The sequence below is a fragment of the Saccostrea echinata genome, unplaced genomic scaffold, assembly GCF_033153115.1.
Source record: "Saccostrea echinata isolate AGI-Se365-2 ecotype Australia unplaced genomic scaffold, CSIRO_AGI_Sech_v1 ptg000005l, whole genome shotgun sequence".
Classification (NCBI taxonomy): domain Eukaryota; kingdom Metazoa; phylum Mollusca; class Bivalvia; order Ostreida; family Ostreidae; genus Saccostrea; species Saccostrea echinata.
The window spans coordinates 6,964,934-6,985,866 of NW_026889754.1; the positions used below are offsets into that span (position 1 = coordinate 6,964,934).

General features: G+C 36.8%; 1 protein-coding gene across 1 annotated transcript; it reads right to left on the reverse strand.

The window, feature by feature from the left end:
* Window positions 1–7,903: 7,903 nt before the first annotated feature.
* Window positions 7,904–9,584, reverse strand: LOC133179574 (cGMP-specific 3',5'-cGMP phosphodiesterase 3-like). Its single transcript, XM_061314296.1, has 4 exons — window positions 9,565–9,584; window positions 8,575–8,840; window positions 8,193–8,255; window positions 7,904–7,944 (listed from the first exon to the last, which is right to left on the reverse strand). The coding sequence occupies exons 1-4, from the start codon at window positions 9,582–9,584 to the stop codon at window positions 7,904–7,906; spliced, it is 390 nt and encodes a 129-aa protein (XP_061170280.1).
* Between the last annotated feature and the right edge of the window lie 11,349 nt (window positions 9,585–20,933).

Sequence of the window (20,933 nt, forward strand, 5' to 3'; positions counted from 1 at the left end):
ACAGATCATCACCTTTGGATCTCAGATATTACCAGGTCAAGTTCCGTTTTTCAAAGCGGCGTACGAATCCGCAACGCAGCCCAAGTTCGGTTATTTACATGTTTGCCTGGAACCTACACAAAACAGAGAGTACCAGTTAAGAACTCGCATTCTTCCGGGTGAAGAGATGATTATTTATCAACCGATATATATAAGCACGATATTAATTGCTGGTTTCATTAATCAAACATGAAGCAAACGGTAAGGAAACACGAGGCTTAAATTTTCTTGTGCATGCAGACAGTACCCAGCAAAAAGTACTTGTCAAAGCCTTGACCAGTGAACAGTACGATGTGCTTAGCGAAATAGCACTTAACATTTACACAGGAACTTATCCTTTGAGTAAAAAGTATATAAACCAACTGAAACCTTACGACTCTTACATTCGATCCCTGGGATCCAGAGAAGTCAGCAACCGAGAGAAACGTCGAATATTGTTGAAAAAGATTTCTTTAGTGTCGCTTCTATTAAAACCTATCGTCCAACATATCAAAGGAAAATGGCGAAGGAAATGATACTTGTGCCGAAACTTACATATGAACGTTTACTTAAAAAATTGGACCCTGTTGAGGAACAGTCGACCCAAGATACGTCAGTACGAGAGATCGAACAGACTTCGAAGCAAATCCCAGATCAACAACAAAATGGCAGTGGCTTAGCGGAAACTGGCACGGGCTATATCAGTAAGAAGATAAAGGTCGGAAAACCTCCTGGAATTTCCAATGTTCGACGGAAAAGAAAAAATGTTCCCTGGCTAACATACTGACAGTGTAAAAATAATGAACAATAATGTCTCGTTTATTATTTTATTTGTGAATATTGTTTAATAAAAACATGAACAATAAAATTCTCTTATTTTTTTTTTTACAAAAATAAATTAAAATCCAAATGGCAATGTGTCCAAGTTAGGAAGGATTCTCCTTTTGGTGTAAACCATTTTATAATTTTTAGATTCAACTCTGTTCAGCAATTTTCGCTTTCTACTGTCTCTCGATATTTTACAAGGATTGACAATTTCAATTTGCCGGTCTTGTGATGTACAGATCATCGATTTAATGGCATCGAAATTGATTAATTTCGAATTGGCCCAGTTTAACGTAAAACCCCTAACTTTACATTCTTCTTTCCCAGACAGTGTTCGATAAGCGTAATTTTTAGGACCCCCCGAAACAAATTCAACAATGTACCCGTCTTTTGGGGAGATCTCATTTGTTAACTCTCCAAGGTAATTACCAATGGGGAGATAATTCAAATCGTCTGCCTTTTTGGCCTTGAAAATGACACTGTCTGTATCGAAATATAACACGCTCTCGTTTAATTTGTCAAGAACACTGTATAATTTCAATCGAGCCCACATGGTGGTAAAAGAAGCGAAGAATATGTTCGTTTTGTTGTCGAATGCTGCAAATAATGGATTGTTGCTCCATTCTAAGTGAAGTATGTCTCTGGAAACGATGTGAAAATTATGAGGGACTTTAGTAGGATCGGAGAGCATCTGAAAAAATTTGTCGGCTTCTGACTCGTGAATGAACACAGACTGTTGCATATTCAACCTTTGACCGAATTTACCCCAGAAGCTATTTAAACAGAGTTTTGCTAAACATCGCAAACCTGGATTTTTCTTTATTTTCTCGTAATCTAACTGTTTGCCCTCTTTTTCTTTATATTCCCTTATATAGGTTTGTTTGGCCTCTTCTGTATCACATTCAACAGGGAATCCTGAAGCCTCTTGTTTGATTTTTAAAAACATGTTAACATACAGAGCAAAAAGTCCCCCCTCACCCGACGCAAGGTCGTATTTTGAGGTTTCGGCAAAATGATAAATTTCATAAATATTTAAAATTGTGTACCCCTTGGACGTTGCCATTTGAATTTCAGGAGTACACCACGTGCCCGTGATGGCTCTCTCTTCCACAGAGCATGTACAATCAGTTTGATTTTCACTGTCCGCACACGTTCTACACAATGGAAACTTTAATTTTCCATTCGAATTATAAGGAAGTACGGGGTGATAAAGTTTTCTAGGAGGGAGAATTTTAATTTTGGCAGGTCCAAAATATTGTGACATGTCCTGAAAATTGTCTGTAATAATGGTTGGATGACCGATAGGGTAGCGACAATACTTGTTCGTCCATGGATATAAACTGGTAAAGTCGTAATACTGTATGGTTTCATCTTCTTTGGCTTGGTAATGTAGTTTGATGGCATTGGTTCAACCACCGAAGAAACTATCACGTGGATCAAGTCTGTCTTGGAGATCCAAGGTCGACACGAATTGTTGTAAAGCCTCATTCTTCTCTAGCTGATAGTTGAATTGATGCTCCCACACAGTAATCAACTTGTAGCCCATATTTTTTAATTCTTTCTCACGTTTTATCGTCATATCATACAAGTCCTTGATCGTCTGATTTGTGGAGGGGTGTTTGGTGGTATTTCGGTCGTCTGGGTAACAGGAAGGGCAACCATGAAAGACACAGCCTATATAAAAAAAACAACTATTTGAATCTATTTGTGGTTAAGTTCAGGCATGCCGCCGCCCCCCCCCCCCCTCCCCTCAGTTAGGGTCCTCCCTCAGTTAGGGGGGCAAAATTACATTCACAGACATCTGTGATATTGGTAATTTCTTACCATAAAATTCGTAAATGGTTCCCATTCCATCGGGGGTTTTGGCAAATCCATCACATCTGTAATTAGTGCCAGGAACTCTATATTCGCCTCCGTTGAGGGCATGAGAAATGTAAACAGGGTTCCCTCGGTGACGACTTTTTTCCATCAACCATTCTAACCATTGGATGGAAATCTTGCTATGATTTTCAAGTTTCGTATATCCTTGGGACGGCACAACAGCTATCGGACTCTGAAAATATCGTTTTCCAATTTGCACACTTTCGTCTTTTTTTAGGTCGACAAGAGACGTCCACGACTCATTGATATTGACCCCATCTATTCCATTCGGACATTCCACATTATACCAGTTGGATTCCTCGTCTTTGATAATTTCTATTTGATGTTTTTCCTTTAAAAACAAACATTTGAAAATGCCCATGCAAACACTTGCAATAGTGACGAAATCGAATGGGTCTACCCCACTCGTGACTGTTGTTTTGGTAATTCCGTCAGCTCGGACTGTTGATTTTTTTTATCGTTGTCGCCTTGATCATTAAATTTCTAAATTCCAGACATCCTCGCCTCAAAATGTCCACATCTGAGCGATAGTATTGTAACATTTCCTCTCGAAAGTTAAAGGTTTTGCCCTCTTTCGTAGCGTGCCATTCGGCAAGCTTTTTCCGCTCTCCGGACGACATGAACTCGTACCCGTAGTCTTTTAATGCCGGGTACGGCCCCACGTACTTCTGATTGGCTTTGGTGTTGAATAAATGGGGAAAGTAACCCTTACAAAGTTCTTGCAGACCAAAGGCTTCTGGTATCTTTGCTAATTTCATGGGAAGAAAATTGAGGGAATCCACAAAAGTTAGGTTTAATTTATGAGCAATGTGCATGTACATTATTTTGGAACCACTGTAAATGATTTTGCTTGGTCGAATAGAATGACGGTCAGTAAAAACTTCTAGTACAGGGTACAAGTCGAAACTTTTCGCATTGTGAGCTATCAAAATTGAATTTTGACATTGTTTACTTGTCACATAGTTACAAAATTGTATGGCTGCATCATCTCCCGAAAATACGAGCTCTCTTCCCACACGAGTCGGAGCAGGGGGGATGTATGAATTCTCCCTTATGGGTCTTGGAACACGTTTGACATCGTGTCCCGCAATTGGAACATGTAGAACCCTCCTCGAGTTCTCTCTCTTCACACTGGTGACAAGTAGTTTGTAATACTGCAAAGTTGACTTTATGCTGTTGCAGTCCACAAGACGGATCCCGACATTTCTGACAGAGTCTACAGTCTGAGCACTGGCGTTCCTCTTTTACACATTCGCTACATCGTATGGAAGACGGCTTGTATCCTTGCTGGCATTGAAATATGTCATCTTGACGCGTCTCAAAATCGTAAAAAATAAATTTTTTGTTTCTCTTTTCTAATTGAGACCCACCCCTTTTCTGATAACAGCGATGTTCACCCATTTGATATTCTTGACAGTTTGGACATTCCCACTCTTCACAGACGTGAAGCTCTGGCGGACGCTTGAGTCTTTGTAGGGTGACTCGACACATCTTGCATTGGTAAAACAAGTCACAGGCAGGGGGATACGTTTTTTTCTTGACGTTACGTTGTTCTTTATGTCTTTGAAAACACTCCATTGACCGACAGACACGATTACACAAACGACAACCTAGTTGTACATTCGATTTTGGACAGTTGTCGCTTAAACACACCTCACAAGAAGTGGCACAGGAGTGTTTGAATTTATTTTTGTACGGTTTTAAGCATGTATGGCAAAAATAGGATGATTTAAAAAATCCCTGTATCCTAGCAATCCCGTGCCAGTGTTTTTCATGTTCTGACTCCACATGATAGAGATAAAGGCGGGGCTTTTCCTGGTCTTCCGTCACCCTGATGAATTTGTTCCCTACTCGATTCGACACGACGTTAATACTAACATCAAGTAGACATTCAAAAGGTTCGATGTCATTCAGACCCAGATACCTGTCAGTGGGTACACCAGCTCTTTCACACAAACGCATTGCCATCTCCGTCTGCATTTTCTTTCTTGGTGATTTTAAGATATTGTTGTAATAGGATCTTGGAACTGCTCGATGTTTGATGGCATGATCCAGCACCGTACCGGAATCGCCACCCACTAAATTTTCCCAAGAAACACCATCAACTTTTTCGCATAATTTAAGGAAACACAGACCAATGGAAATGGCCATACATAGTTTGTTATCATTTTGTACATAAAAGAGCGATTTTTTTCTTTCAATACTATTTTGGGGACCAAACAGAGACGTAACAGGTAATTTAGTTCCCCCTTTAGGCATGTCGATGGACCCCACAGTGACAAGCAGGTTTTCGTCTACCGATAGACTTTCGTTCGAATTCAGTACCTTGGTGACTTCCCCCATCACAGTGTCGGCATTCAGCATTTCCCAAGACTGTAGCGGGACAACGATGGGATTGTTTAAACTTGGATGACTGAGGACCACCCTCCCCAGATCGGCATCGTGACCCCTGGCCTGCGATAACAAGTCATGAAACATATTGTGCAATTTGTTTTGAATATCTATCAATTTAACCCCCCGCCATTGCTCGTTAAATTTCACCTTCAACGTTGTGTCGCGGGCCACGTTTTTCTTAAACGTTCGAGTATCTCTTTTCCAGATGTAATAGGGTTTTTCTAAAGGGTCCCCAGAATCGGAACTCTCCCCACCCCCTGACTGGGCACTCGTTGACAGCTGGTCGTCATCGATGGAAAGTCTCGATTTTTTTGCAGGAGATTCAATGGCAGAGAGAACCTCTTGCCATAAGTCGTCTATGTGCTTTCCCCACTTAAGTTCCTTTTCATGCTGGAGTTCTCTTAATCGGTTCTCGATTTCGGCGTCACCAACAAGACCATTGGCTATTGCAAACAACTGTATGGTGTCTGGGTCTGTCAACGAGTCCAGGATTTCTTTGAGGAGACTACCGTCTGACATGTTCTAAATTAAAAATTCAGATTGTTTATGAATTTCTTGAAAATGTATTGTCAAAATGATAACCTATAATTCAACAATGTATAATTATAATATATTGTTACACCACAACTCATCCAAAGAAAAACAAAGCCTTTTTTCAACTCCAAAAACTTTTATTTAAATTCACAGCTTTTGATTGGTATATTCAATTGTAAACATGTAAACTGTATGCTAAAAATCAACTGTATAATCAAAAAAGTATTCCAACAAAGTATATTCAAATGTACCTCAATGCTGTCATAAAAAATAAAATAAAAAGAACAATAAAACTGATGGATACTCCCTAGATGACATGAAATCAATGACCAAGAGAGATTTTGTCCTGAGGGTCCAATAACTGAGCATCACTGACTAGACATTTGTTTAAATGCACATATTGTGCATCAAATTTGCTTTTGTATTACTTTCACATTGAAAATAACAATTTTTTCCCTCATAAAATAAGGATAATGTTCTTAGTGAGTAGACCGTAAAAACCTAGAATATATGCTATAGAGTTAATCATTTTCTTAAGCTGTAAACCAAATTTCAAATGACAAGAAATTAAATTTAATTTTTTTTATCAAAAAAAAAAAAATTTGGGGGGGGGATATTTGACCTTGAACAGATGACCTTGAATTCCCTTTCATTTAAAGTGTATATCATGAATATCATTTAAGCGAAAATATTGAATTTCCATGACGGTTATGGGATATATGAGCTCTGACGGACAGACAAACGGACAACTTATCTCCCTGAACATTTTTTCAAGGAGCATAAAAAAATACATAAAAATCACAGTACAATTGTAAATTTCAATTGTAAAAAATCATATAAAAAAAATCAACAGTTTAATTTAAAAAAACATTCTAATTAATACTGATCAGGTATTTCCAGATACCAATTGTCATAAAATGTAAAAAAAAAAAAAAAGAAACATAAAAATCACTTTTTAAACATCTACACAAGATTCTGAACATTTCCATAAGACTTCAATTGTAAAAAATCCCAGTTCTATTATCACAATAAAATCATTTTAAAAAATACACATATGTTAATGAGTATTAATTACCAAAATCAAAAAAAAATTCTGATTTCAACTGCATAATCAGAAAAAATTGAATTAAAAAAAAAAGACAGTATAACATTCATCTTTTTTTTTTCCAAAAAGAATCTCAAAGTATTTTCCTTCAATACAGGACATACCTTTTTAAATCAACAGTTTAATTTAAAAAAGTATTCTAATTAATACTGATCAGGTATTTCCAGATACCAATTGTTATAATATGTAAAAAAAAAAAAAATCACTTTTTAAACATCTACACAAGATTCTGAACATTTCCATAAACTTCAATGGTAAAAATCCCAGTTCTATTATCATAATAAAATCATTTAAAAAATACACACATGTTAATGAGTATTAATAACCAAAATCAAAAAAAATTTCTGATTTCAACCACATAATCAGAAAAAATAGAATTTAAAAAAAAGACAGTATAACATTCATCTTTTTTTTTTCTAAAAAAAAATCTCAAAGTATTTTTCCTTCATACAGGACATACATCATTAAATCCAACTAAAAACATATAACTACAAGACAAAATTAACAGCTTTTTGTCAATTATTAAAAGTCAAAAAAATAAACACTAATCACATGGTAGCAATCAAAGCAAGGAACACTAGCTTGACAGAATCTGCAATTGTTCAACAATGTTCAAAAATGCATCCTTAATGAAATAAAACTTTTCCCTTTGCTTTCGATCTCGTGTTATGCGCTGGTGCATCAGGCAATAATTTAGTGGAGGATTGTGGGGTGTTATAATTAGATGTGTCCGGTGTCGATTGGGAAGGTTGACCTACTCCATGACTCGCATCAGGTGTGGCATCGGTAGGTGGGTGTGCTGAAAGGTCTGGTAAAGGAATGTGCTCGTGTGTATCAGGAGTGTCACTACTGTTTCTTGTATGGGACATACAGAATCTCTTTAAATATCTTTTAAGAAGGTAGATGATTATGGTCAATGTGGAGGTAATTGCCCATACTAAAACCCTTAGTACAAAAAAAAAAATATTGTTAACAAATATTTTAAGTATTTCAGCAAAATAATGATATAACTGGTACCCACTACTTATTCAAATCAATTACACATATCGCTGTCTTTCTATACTTTATCCATTTAAAATCCATTCGAAATAATTTAGTAAAATAACTACATGCAATATTGTACTTCAGTTAACTTGCATAGATCATTTAAACTTTGGAGGCATCAAATATAGAATCATAGTCATTGTCTGATTCAGAAGATATTAGAGATTGTATTCTGCTCAACTCTATTTCAGTTGTTGAGGGTAACTTCTTTGGTTTATGCCTGGTGGTTTTCTCTCTCTTAAATATTTTTTTCTAACTGATGACACATTTTTCTTCTTTTTTAATTTACTTCCAACCTTTTTAAGATATTCTTTGATAGAAATTAGCACAACTACTAGAATGAAAATACAAATCCCTATATTAATGCACAAGAGTATGATTACACGCTGACCTGATTCTGTAGACTCATCAAAGAGACTGTCATCATCATCATCATCATCTGGCTTGAATGATCCTACAATGAAAAGATTACTTCATACCTGAATTAATTTTAATACCACAACATCTGTTATGTATGTTTTATTACAATGAACAATGAGCATTGCATAATCTTTGTCAAATTATGTAATTCCACAAATCATTTATATTCTTTTACATAAAATATAATTTTCCTTGGCAAAAACTAATACTACCTTTTATTCAAAAATGATTGGAAATTATATGGGTGTTACTTTGTCCACTGAAATTCCATACACATTAAAATTTATCTAACTGAAACACTTACTGTGATCCACTGTATTGCCCTTGTATCTCATTGCTAGGGTTGTCCTTACTGACGACCGAGTTGTTTGGATCCTGCAGGTTGTCCTTAATGAAGGCCGAGTTGTTATTTGGATCCTGCGGGTTGTCCTTACTGAAGGCCGAGTTGTTGTTTGGATCCTGCCGGTTGTCCTTACTGAAGGCCGAGTTGTTGTTTGGATCGTGAGGGTTGTCCTTACTGAAGGCCGAGTTGTTGTTTGGATCCTGAGGGTTGTCTTTACTGAAGGCCGAGTTGTTGTTTGGATCCTGAGGGTTGTCCTTACTGTAGGCCGAGTTTTCTCTGAAATTACAAAAAAAAAGTGTTAAATAAAATGAATTAAAAAAAAATACTTACATAAATATTGCCTTAGCATAAAACAACGATTGCTAGTATTGATAAACTTGCTTTAGCATAAAACAACGATTTGCTAGTATTGATAAACATCCCCTAATACAAGATAAACATTTTACAATGTAAGTGAATGATGTGACTTAGTGTAAAACTCAAGTCACAGAGTCAGACAAGGACAGATAAACAATTTTGCCTGTAACATCTACGCTTCTAGGCTACATAGAATTTGCAAATTTTATACCTAGCAAACGTTTCATATATTTTTTGCCACGTAGTTTTCTTACAAAATTGCGTGAAATACACGACACGCAAGGAAAAATGAATCACTGAATTATCTTACTATAACTACCGGAAATATATATATATATTAAAAAAAAGAAATTCTAGCGACTTATGAGATGACCCCCACATTCCATAGTAAAATTTCATTCCTTTCTATTGGGTCTACTTTAGTCACGTGATTAGTCTCTTTCCCACGGTGCCTTCCAACTTTTCCAATTCATAAGTAAAAGCACCTTAGCGGATCAAATAAGATGAAGTAAGAGGGGTTGATATTTAAAAAAAAAAAATACTCACGATGGCAGATTTTGCCGTCCCTGTCCCTTATTAAAGGCAGTCGTCCGTCCCATCCGACAATCCTAACAGCGCAGCTGAACAATCAGATTTCCCTTACAGGCGCAGGCTCGAGTTCATTCTTTATTAATCGCACGCATGTAGTTGCAGCTGTACAAGTGTACACCCCGTGCACTCCTGTACACAATTGACATGGTAAAATGGTTCCGCAAACTAGGCTTAATGGAAATAACCAGACAATGATCGCGATCTTCATTCTCACGTCTTGATCCATTGCTATCTACCTTTCCAATGCCGCGAAAATTGCACGGGATTTTTACCCGTGATCATCATCATGTGATCAAAATGTAACCTTATTTGGAAAATATACTCCAACATGAGGGCGCGACAATACAGATCATTTAGAGAGTGGCGCCACTTTATTAAACTGGATGACAGAAATGTTAGAGTGACTCAGATTAGTAATTAGATTAAGTTGTTTTTAAATTAGCCAAACAGACCCATATTGTTCTAAATCTATGAAGGCAACTTTAACTGGAAAGTGATCTAAACTGGGAAGTGATTTGATTTTTTTTTTTCTTAGTTAAAGCCATATATGGCGTAACTGATCAAAAAAAAATATATTTTTGAAAAATACAAAATTAAGTAAATATAGTTAATACATTTAAATTAAAACTTTTCATACAATTCTGAACACGGAAAACACCTCGTTTCAGCTAATAATACGACCTTATCTTCTCTGTAATGTGTTATTTAAATCTTTCGCATTTTCTTCCAAGTCGGAAACCGTTCACGGTAGCTCAGTCGGTAGAGCGCTCGCTCCGTGATCGGGAGGTCGTGAGTTCGAATCTCGGCCGCGACAGACCTAAGTCGATAAAAAATAGGTAGCAACTGTTCCTTCGCCATGCGCTCGGCACTTTGAAGTGAAAGTTGCGGGTCCTTCGGATGAGACCTTAAAAACCGAGGCCCCGTGTCACGGCAGGCGTTGGCACGATAAAGATCCCTCACTGCTCAATGGCCCTGAGTGCCGAGTAAAGGTCAAAATTTGAAGCCCTTCACCGGTATAAGGTGACGTCTCTATATGAGTGAAAAATTCTCGAATGGGACGTAAAACAACATACAATCAATCAATCAATCCAAGTCGGAGAAAATTCCGAGAATCCAAATTAAATTCTGATATCTGTATAACGCAATTGACTTAGATTTTGTAATTTACGGAAAAGTTCTATCTTTATATAAAGTAATGATACAAATAATAAGTTCTTATAATTTTAGTTTAATAATAATTTTCATTGTACATACGCAATATATGGCTTTAACAGAAAAATGATGAAAGGTAAATTATCATCTAACTATGTATGATTAACAGTTAATTATTCAATTGACGTTTTAAAAACTTCAAATGGATATACATGTATCAAAAGGGTCGTGACACACACAGATAAAAGCCATGACGTTTGCACTTATTGAAGTACACCTGATACTAGGTCATGTCAGGACACGCTACACTACCTTTGTGCGCAGGTGTATCGTGAAAAAGCGGAATTTTTAAAATGATTTAGAATTGCCCGCTTTCATTTGAAGAGATTAAGTACGACAGATGATGAGCTATTTCGTATATATTTCTGGTTTTACTTTTTTCTTTTAATATTTTTCTGATTTGTTGGTTTTCTTAATCAACATACTCAATATTTTATCATATTAGAAATATCATCACCAAAATAAACGTAAGTTACGTATACAATAAAAAATGCAAGTCAGAGTGCGTAGGTAAGCGTGACGGTCACGTCATAAAGTGAAATTTCACAACACCCCCATAATATTTCGTAATGAAATATGTTGTCTCCTACATCCAGGGTGTACGCTCACCCCTCTAATTTACATTTCACATATGATTTATGAAATTAATTACTTTTCTTCATATCCACCCTTAAAAAAATAGCAATGTAACCATGACAAACACCCTAACAGACTATATGCCATTTCTCTTGTATAACTTTTCCGCCTACTTACTTCCTCCCCATGGGTAAAAATTTGGGAGGAGTAATCTTAAACGGTACCTTTCACCAAAAAAAAGAAGAAGAAAGATAGCAGTACTAGTGAGAGAAAAATATGGCAGACGAAATTTTCAACTTTCTGTAAGTAGATAATATCTTAATCTAATGTTGTTAATTGATAACGATTCTCAATTTTAACTTTTAAAAAGATCGTTGTGGACCAACTTCAGATATCCGATGTATAATGACCAATATGTCTAGTAGGATTTTTTTTTGTGAACCTGATATCAATTTGAAGGGCTTATCAAATGAAAATTATCCACCATAGGAATTTTCAGAATTTTGATTTATACTCGAAGCATCTCATCTTTTGATTTAACATTGAAATTTATGGGAAGAGTGCATTTAATTCTGATATCTTTAGAGGAAATTAAATTTTTCAAATAAATCTCTTGGTAGAAAGTTGCATATACTTCCTCTCTATCAGGATATTAATTAAAATTTATCTTTTACGATGTAAATTTTCAGAAAATTAGATTTTTCTCAATTTTATCACAAGTAGATAACTCTTCACGAAAGTCCCGAGTGCAAGAGGGCCAGCTTCTAATTATGTACAATTCCTGTAAATTTGGTGTACTTCACTATTGTCGTTACTGAACTATGGTTATTTATGATCATTTCAATCACTAAGATGTGTCCATTTACCTATCATTACATTTTTAGTCATTCTGTTTTTTTTTATTTCAGAGATCTTACAAACTCCGCCAACTCTTTCGAAGAGTTTGAGGCTCTATGGGTACAGATGGGAAAAGATCTTGAAAATGAAGATTCCCCCCCCCCCCTTCTCCTCAAAGAACGGTCACAATCAAACCTGTCGATGCAAACACTTTTGAAAGGATGGAACTTTTACAATTAGAGTTATCGTTCTTACCACACTTAGATTTAGTCTTGCTAGGTGATATATTATATATATAAATTATCGATTATTCCTAAATGATTAAGCTACAAATGATGTTTTAAGATCAACAAAAGTGTATGTTTGTTTTCTCAAATATTTTTCAGTGCATCAAATGAAAGCAAGACATTCATTACATTAGAACCATCAACCCCCGTCGTCCCGCCGTCCTCAACACCCAAGTACTCCCCTCCAGCTGATGAAAACTGGCCACCAGTTGTTGTTGACGAAGAAACGGGCGAGGGATCGTTTGAAAATGTGGAGGATTCTATCCTCACCTCCTTTAGGTAAGGTCTTTTCTTTGTATTATTTAGTTACAACCTTTGAGTGTAGAGTGATAACTCTAGTTTCAGTAAAGAGTATTTTTTCTACGAAACATCTGTTTTTATATACCCACGGTTAAAGACTCGTATTTATATTTCATTTGATTAATGTATGACCAAACCTAATTAAAAATGTATAATTTCATTTTTTTCATAAAGAAGAAAGCATCCTGAAAAATATAACGCACTGGAGAAAAAGATGCGCCAGCCATTGAAGGAAAATGTGAACGAACAATTTAATATATTGAGGAATTTACATAAGAGAATGGCTGAGGATATGCAGCAAAGCTCCATCATAATTAACCATTTAGAGGATAAATTTGAATGCTCAGCTGGACCTGCCAGAAAACATGTGAAGTTTTCTTCTTTATAATTGTTCATAGAGAAGTTGTGGTGATGAATTTGTAAGAAATGAACTTCTTTAAGGCAAAGAACTGTAATGATGAATTTCACAAGGATAGATTTTACAAGAATGTTACGTAGTTTTTATACTTTATAAAAAGATTTTTTCATCACTTTTGTTATATAGATTTAAAAACAACTTTTATACTGTGTGAAAATAAACATACCTATAGATGATAAAGTGTTTGGTGATCTTTTCCCTTTACATCTGAAATTTGACTGTGAAAAGCTTGTGAAAACTTGGACTTTTTATACTGGTGTAATCATAAAGTTGTCTGGGTACAACTTTCTTTAGAAGTTGCATCGTAATTTCCATACAAGTTACTATGTCATTCCCCAAAATATTTTAAAGCTGCATTGTCATTTCTCTAAAAGTTACAATGTCATTTCCCTGAGTGTTGCTATGTCATTTCGTAAAGATCTGCAAGTTACTAAGTCATTCCCCAAAATGTTTTAAAGCTGCATTGTCATTTCTCTAAAAGTTACAATGTTATTTTCCCTGAGTGTTGCTATGTCATTTCGTAAAGATCTGCAAGTTACTATGTCATTCCCCAAAATGTTTTAAAGTTGCATTGTCATTTCTCTAAAAGTTACAATGTCATTTTCCCTGAGTGTTGCTATGTCATTTCGTAAAGATCTGCAAGTTGCTATGTCATTCCCCAAAATGTTCTAAAGCTGCATTGTCATTTCTCTAAAAGTTACAATGTCATTTTCCTGAGCGTTGCTATGTCATTTCGTAAAGATCTGCAATATCATTTCACCAATTGATAACATCAGTGACTGTAGAGTACACCTTGACTGTAAAGTCACCCCTGACTGTAGAGTACACCTTGACTGTAAAGTCACCCCTGACTGTAAAGTCACCCCTGAATTGTGACCTAAATTATGACCTGTGTGGGTGGGACCTGGGAATCCCCATGACGTCATCTTGACTGTAAAGTGACTGCACAGTATATACCCTACTACTGGTAAGTCTCGTTTAATTTTCAATCAACTGACAAAGTTTGATGATTCTAGGCCAACAAGGATCTGTAATTTTTAGCTCACCTAAGCCGAAGGCTCTAGTGAGCTTTTCTGATCACATTTTGTCTGTAGTCCGTCTGTCTGTCTGTCCGTCTGTAAACTTTTCACATTTTCGACTTCTCCTCAAGAACCACTGGGCCAATTTCAACCAAACTTGCCACAAAGTATCCTTGGGTAAAGGGGATTCAAGTTTGTTCAAATGAAGGGCCACGCCTTCTTCCAAGGGGAGATAATTAAGAATTCGTGAAAAATTAATGGCATCATTAAAAAATCTTCTTCTCAAGAACCACTGTGCTTGAAAACATGAAACTTATGTGGAAGCATCCTCAGGTAGTGTTGATTCAAGTTTGTTCAAATCATGACCCCCGGGGGTATGGTGGGGCCGCAATGGGCGATCAAAATTTTACATAGGAAATATACAGGAAAAATCTTTAAAAATCTTCTTCTCAAGAACAGCAAAACCATAATTGGTCATATTTATATGGTAGCATCCTCAGATAGTGTAGATTCAAGTTTGTTCAAATCATGACCCCCGGGGGTCGGGTGGGGCCGCAATGGGCGATCAAAGTTTTACATAGGAATATATAGGAAAAATCTTCAAAAATCTTCTTCTCAAGAACAGCAAAGCCATGATTGGTCATATTTACTTGGAAGCATCCTCAGGTAGTGTAGATTCAAGTTTGTTCAAATCATGACCCCCGGGGGTCGGGTGGGGCCAAAATGGGCGATCAAAGTTTTGCATAGGAATATATAGGAAAAATCTTTAAAAATCTTCTTCTCAAGAACAACAAAGCCATCATTGGTCATATTTATATGGTAGCATCCTCAGGTAGTGTAGATTGAAGTTTGTTCAACTCATGACCCCCGGGGGTCGGGTGGGACCACAATGGGCGATCAAAGTTTTACATAGGAAATATACAGGAAAAATCTTTAAAAATCTTCTTCTCAAGAACAGCAAAGCCATGATTGGTCATATTTACATGGAAGTATCCTCAGATAGTGTACATTCAAATTTATTCAAATCATGACCCCCGGGGGTCGGGTGGGGCCACAATGGGCGATCAAAGTTTTACATAGGAACACATAGTAAAAATCTTCTTCTCAAGAACAGCAAAGTCATGATTGGTCATATTTATATGGTAGCATCCTCAGGTAGTGTAGATTCAAGTTTGTTCAACTCATGACCCCCGGGGGTCGGGTGGGACCACAATGGGCGATCAAAGTTTTACATAGGAATATATAGGAAAAATCTTTAAAAATCTTCCTCTCAAGAACTGCAAAGCCATGATTGGTCATATTTACATGGAAGTATCCTCAGATAGTGTACATTCAAATTTATTCAGCTCATGACCCCCGGGGGTCGGGTGGGGCCACAATGGGCGATCAACGTTTTACATAGGAACACATAGTAAAAATCTTCTTCTCAAGAACAGCAAAGCCATGATTGGTCATATTTATATGGTAGCATCCTCAGATAGTGAACATTCAAATTTGTTCAAATCATGACCCCCGGGGGTCGGGTGGGGCCACAATGGGCGATCAAAGTTTTACATAGGAACACATAGTAAAAATTCTATATAAAAAAAAACAATTTGTTAAGAATAGCAAAGCCATGATTGGTCATATTTATATGGTAGCATCCTGAGATAGTGTACATACAAATTTGTTCGAATCATGACCCCCGGGGGTCGGGTGGGGCCACAATGGGCGATCAAAGTTTTACATTGGAACACATAGTAAAAATCTTTTAAAATAACTATTTGTTAAGAATAGCAAAGCCATGATTGGTCATATTTATATGGAAGCATTCTTAGATAGTGTACATTCAAGTTTGTTCAAACATGACCCCTGGGGGTCGGGTGGGGCCACAATGGGCGATCAAAGTTTTACATAGGAATATATAGGAAAAATCTTCAAAAATCTTCTTCTCAAGAACAGAAAAGCCATGATTGGTCATATTTACTTGGAAGCATCCTCAGGTAGTGTAGATTCAAGTTTGTTCAAATCATGACCCCCGGGGGTCGGGTGGGGCCACAATTGGCGATCAAAGTTTTGCATAGGAATATATAGGAAAAATCTTTAAAAATCTTCTTCTCAAGAACAACAAAGCCATCATTGGTCATATTTATATGGTATCATCCTCAGGTAGTGTAGATTGAAGTTTGTTCAACTCATGACCCCCGGGGGTCGGGTGGGACCACAATGGGCGATCAAGGTTTTACATAGGAATATATAGGAAAAATCTTTAAAAATCTTCTTCTCAAGAACAGCAAAGCCATGATTGGTCATATTTAAATGGAAGCATCCTCAGATAATGTAGATTCAAATTTGTTCAATTCATGACACCCCCCCCCCCAACCACTTTTATATTTAAACTTTTCAACCTTTCAAGATTGAAGTGATTTCTGCTTTTTCCTAGCCATAGTGCTCAGGTGAGCGATGTGGCCCCTGGGCCTCTTGTTAAATACTATTACACCCATGAAGTTCCGAAAGTACATCACAATGAGCGTTCTTGTACTTTCTAATGTGCCACTTCTGCAAAAAATTGAATCAATTAAAATGTCATTTGTGTCAGCAAACTCAAAGTCCATTAGGATTAAACGTAGATCTTAAACGAAATTATCAAAGGATTTGCCTTCTTAATGTTTACGCTGCATGACTCACTCTGAGGACGTATTAACCTAAGCATAACTTATTATCCAATCAGCAAGGAGTGCTCAACTTATTTTCATTGTTGTCGATGAGGCCCATTGTGGTTTAGAATGGGACGGGGGGGGGGGGGGGGGTTAGACCAGATTACAGACATATAGCTCACCTGAGGTCCTATTTCGAGAACGTAAAAATGCTCGCTACAAAAGCAACTGCTAAACAAGAAATAGCAGAACATTTGGGTACTGTAGATCACCAAATATTCGCGGGATCTTTTTTTCGCGAAAGTGTCATTTGGTCTTTATAAGCGGGACACAATTTTCTCGAATTAAAGCTTGCGGCTCTTGAACTTGGATATACTTCAAACATGTACAAAGTTTTCTTGGGATCATCTTCCTCTCCTTCTTACCAATCAAACGTTTTATATACCTTGCGACCATGTTTTCCGATCCACGTTCCTAACCATCCGGCCTTGTTCTTTTTGTCAGCTTTGCATAAAGGTCCTTATCGTGTCTATATTTTTCGGAGGAACCAATATTAATGAATGTTTCTCTATGTAGAGAATATCCCTGAATATAACATTGTTCTGGCTTCAATCGGAAATCTATAACATTCAATATCCTATAAAACACACCAAACCTTGTCACTGCGTGGTAGAATACATAGTAGGAATTACAATGTATATATGCATTTTCAATACTCTGGGAACACCAAAATGTGCACTGTTTTGACTCAATTCAATTAAAAACAATTATCCTGTTAAATTATTGTAGAAATATAACTATTGTACGTTTAAATCCCCCCCCCCTTCGCAATGTTACATTCAACGTCACAAACGTTTGGTGTCCGGTTTGGACAAATTATATTATATGAGCAACGGCAATTAAAAAGACAATGTAAATATGATTTTTACTGTAACTTTTCCTGCTTTGTAAATACAAATCTTCATGCACTTACTGATCCGTCGAGTGCACCAAGTTTAAATGTTTAATCAAGAAAAAGTGAGTTTACCTAAGATGTCCCCAATGACATAGGACGATTATTTTACACTGGGATATAAGTCCAAGGAGTATATTCCAGACGGGTTCTACAAACGTACTCTACAGATGTAAGGATCACTATTACCGACGAGGATTCCTATGAAGTTCATTTATCGCTAATGAAGGACGTCAGGATTCCAACGAAGAAGCGTCTAACCCAGGGTTGTATACCACCCAACTGAACGATGCGTTCTTGGAGACTCCCCGTGTAAACACCCCCCAGGACAAGGAGCCCATGAAAAGCGCGAGAGGAACAGGGTTAGTTTTTTGTTCTAGTGTATTTTTTTTTTGTAATCTGTATGTGTTGGAAGTTTGAATTCGATAAATCTTCTCAAGAACAACAAAGCCATGATTATTTATTGACTAATTATTTCGATGATCCTTATCATCTTATTTCTCTTGCTTTTGGGCACCAAAACCTCGTCTATCAGTTTATTTTGTACTTTATGGATCCTCTAAATTGTTGTTTTATACACAGTTGACCGTTTAGGCCCTTAGGCCTCTTGTTTGTGTGAACTTTTGGTTTAAAACCAAAACTGGGAATCTGAAGACTGCACATATGACGTTTCATGTCCTTGGGGATTTAAGATATCTGTTGGACATGGGTACTTCAAAAGCGGCAGATTTGTAAGAATTGGTTCCTGTAGTACACGGCGATGTGGAGGACTTGTAAATGTTGGACCATTTTCAAAGACAGAAAATACGTCATCAAAGATCAAGTCTGCAGCTTAAGTAGTATAACGGGCCTGGATGGCTGGGTCAACTGAGTGCACTTTTTTGTCCCCTGTAGGATATGGCTGGTTCAAGCTAGTACACACACCCTGGAAAAACCCATGAGGAAGAAAAAAAGTCGTGTGCAAAGGTGTACGTTTGATCTACGTTTGTGCTTACTGTGTACGCTGTGGAAAATCGCTGAGTCAGTAATACATAGGCAATACACACAAAAACTTGGCAGCGATTCAAATCACAGCTACCTATGCATTGTGACGTCATGCCATTCATTCACAGCCTCGCCAGCTGTTTTGAAACACAAAAAAAAACTAGTTATAATTGTAACGGGGACCGTTACAGATGTTCCCCAAACGCTCCCCAACTCCCTTTTGGTGACTTTTTTCCTGTAAGCTTCATTAAATAAGGCAATGAAGTATATTGCTCATTTTTTGCATTTCACGCGTGCGCACGTGCATGCATGTGCAGGATGACCAAGTCATCCCGTCTATACTATATATGCATCTTTATATTCTCAGTATCAAAACATTTCATCAAAAAATATATAAGTTCCGGCTAAATCAAGCATATTGGTCATCTTAGCATTGCACGCACGCGCACATGCATGCATGTTCATAATGACCATGCCATTTTGTGTACACTTATAATATGTCTGTTAATTCATAGTATCAAAGCTTTTCATCAAAAAATATAAAAGTTACGGCTATATTAAGTATATTGGTCATTTAACACATTGCACGCGCGCGCATGTGCATGCATGTGCATCATGGCCAAATCATCTTGTCTACACTTTTAATATATATATATATATATTCTTAATATCAAAGCTTTTCATCAAAAAATATCAAAATTACGGCTATATTAATTATATCAGTCATTTAACACATTGCACGCGCGCGCACGTGCATGCATATGCTTGCATGTGCATGATGACCATGTCATCTTGTCTACTCTTTCTATATATATAAATATTTTGAGTATCAAAGCATTTCGTCAAAAAGTATAAAAGTTACGATATTATCAAGTAAATTGGTCATTTTACGCTTTGCGCGTGCGCGCACGCGCATGCATGTGCATGTTGACCATGTCATCTTGTTCACACTTTTAATATATCCTTATATTCTGAGTATCAAAGCATTTCACCAAAAAATATAAAAATTACAGCTATATCAAGTATATTGGTCATTTTACCCATTGCACGCGCACGCACGTGCACGCAAAATGACCTTTGTTCCGCAAATCTACATAACATGCCTATTAACCCTAAAAAGGTTTTAACTCAATTGGATGAGCAGTTTCCGAGAACACTCGCGGACAAAAAAGTACCGGAGAAGAAATAAGAAGAAAAAAGAATAATAATAATAATAATAATAATAATAATAAGAAACAGAGTAAAAACAATATGTTCCCAAACTCCGTTTGGGGAACATAACTAACACATTGAAATAAAAGCAATAACACTGAATTTTTAAGTTTTAAGTCATTTTATTAAAGTATTTTAATCATACAAAGTCAGTTTTTCTTCTGCAGTTTCAGTGGCTACTTTGGTTCTCCAGTCTGTTTCCTTTTGTTGTTCACTTGCTTCACAGTGGAAGGAATCTGGTTTATCTCCTGGTGGCTTTTCTTTTTCTCCTGATGACTAATCTTGTGTTCTTGGTGACTGGTCTTGTTTTCTTGAGCCTTTTCCTCCAGTTTTTCTACCTCTTGAACTAATTCCTCACTGGCATCTGTGCACTGATTGGCCCAATGTCCAAAATTACCACACTTGTAGCATAAGTTCTGTTTTTTTCTGGGACAGTCCGGGGCCCAATGTCCCAGCTCTTTACATACGAAACATGGATCTGTCTGTTTAGTTTTCTTGGCAGCTCCTGTATCTTCTTTTTTCTGGTAGGAGTTTCCTCTCATTTTTTCTTCCATTCTAGCGACTTTAACTTCTAATCTTGACAATTTACCACGTATCAAACAAAATTCACTGGTGTTGTACTCTTTCAGTTGAGTCAGCATGTTAACAATGCCATCCAGAGTCGTGGTTAAGATGCCCATATCTTCCTTTGTCATGTGTTCTGGCATATTGTAAATTCCCAAATCAAATCCTATGGGGTCCTGTGTCTCAGGCATTGTCTGTAATGCATAGCCTAATCCTTCATTCCTAGGTGGTACATAATTAGGATTCTCGACGGAATTTATCATCGCCTGTGCCATATTTTTTTTTACGTCTGTCAATTTCAAAGTGCCCACTAAGACTGATCCTAAATTTTCAGCTCTGGTTTATATAGCTTTTCTGGATTTATTTTTAGCCTACCTGGGAAAATCAAATGCCGAGTCAGCAGAAAAAGTCGTGTGCAAAATTG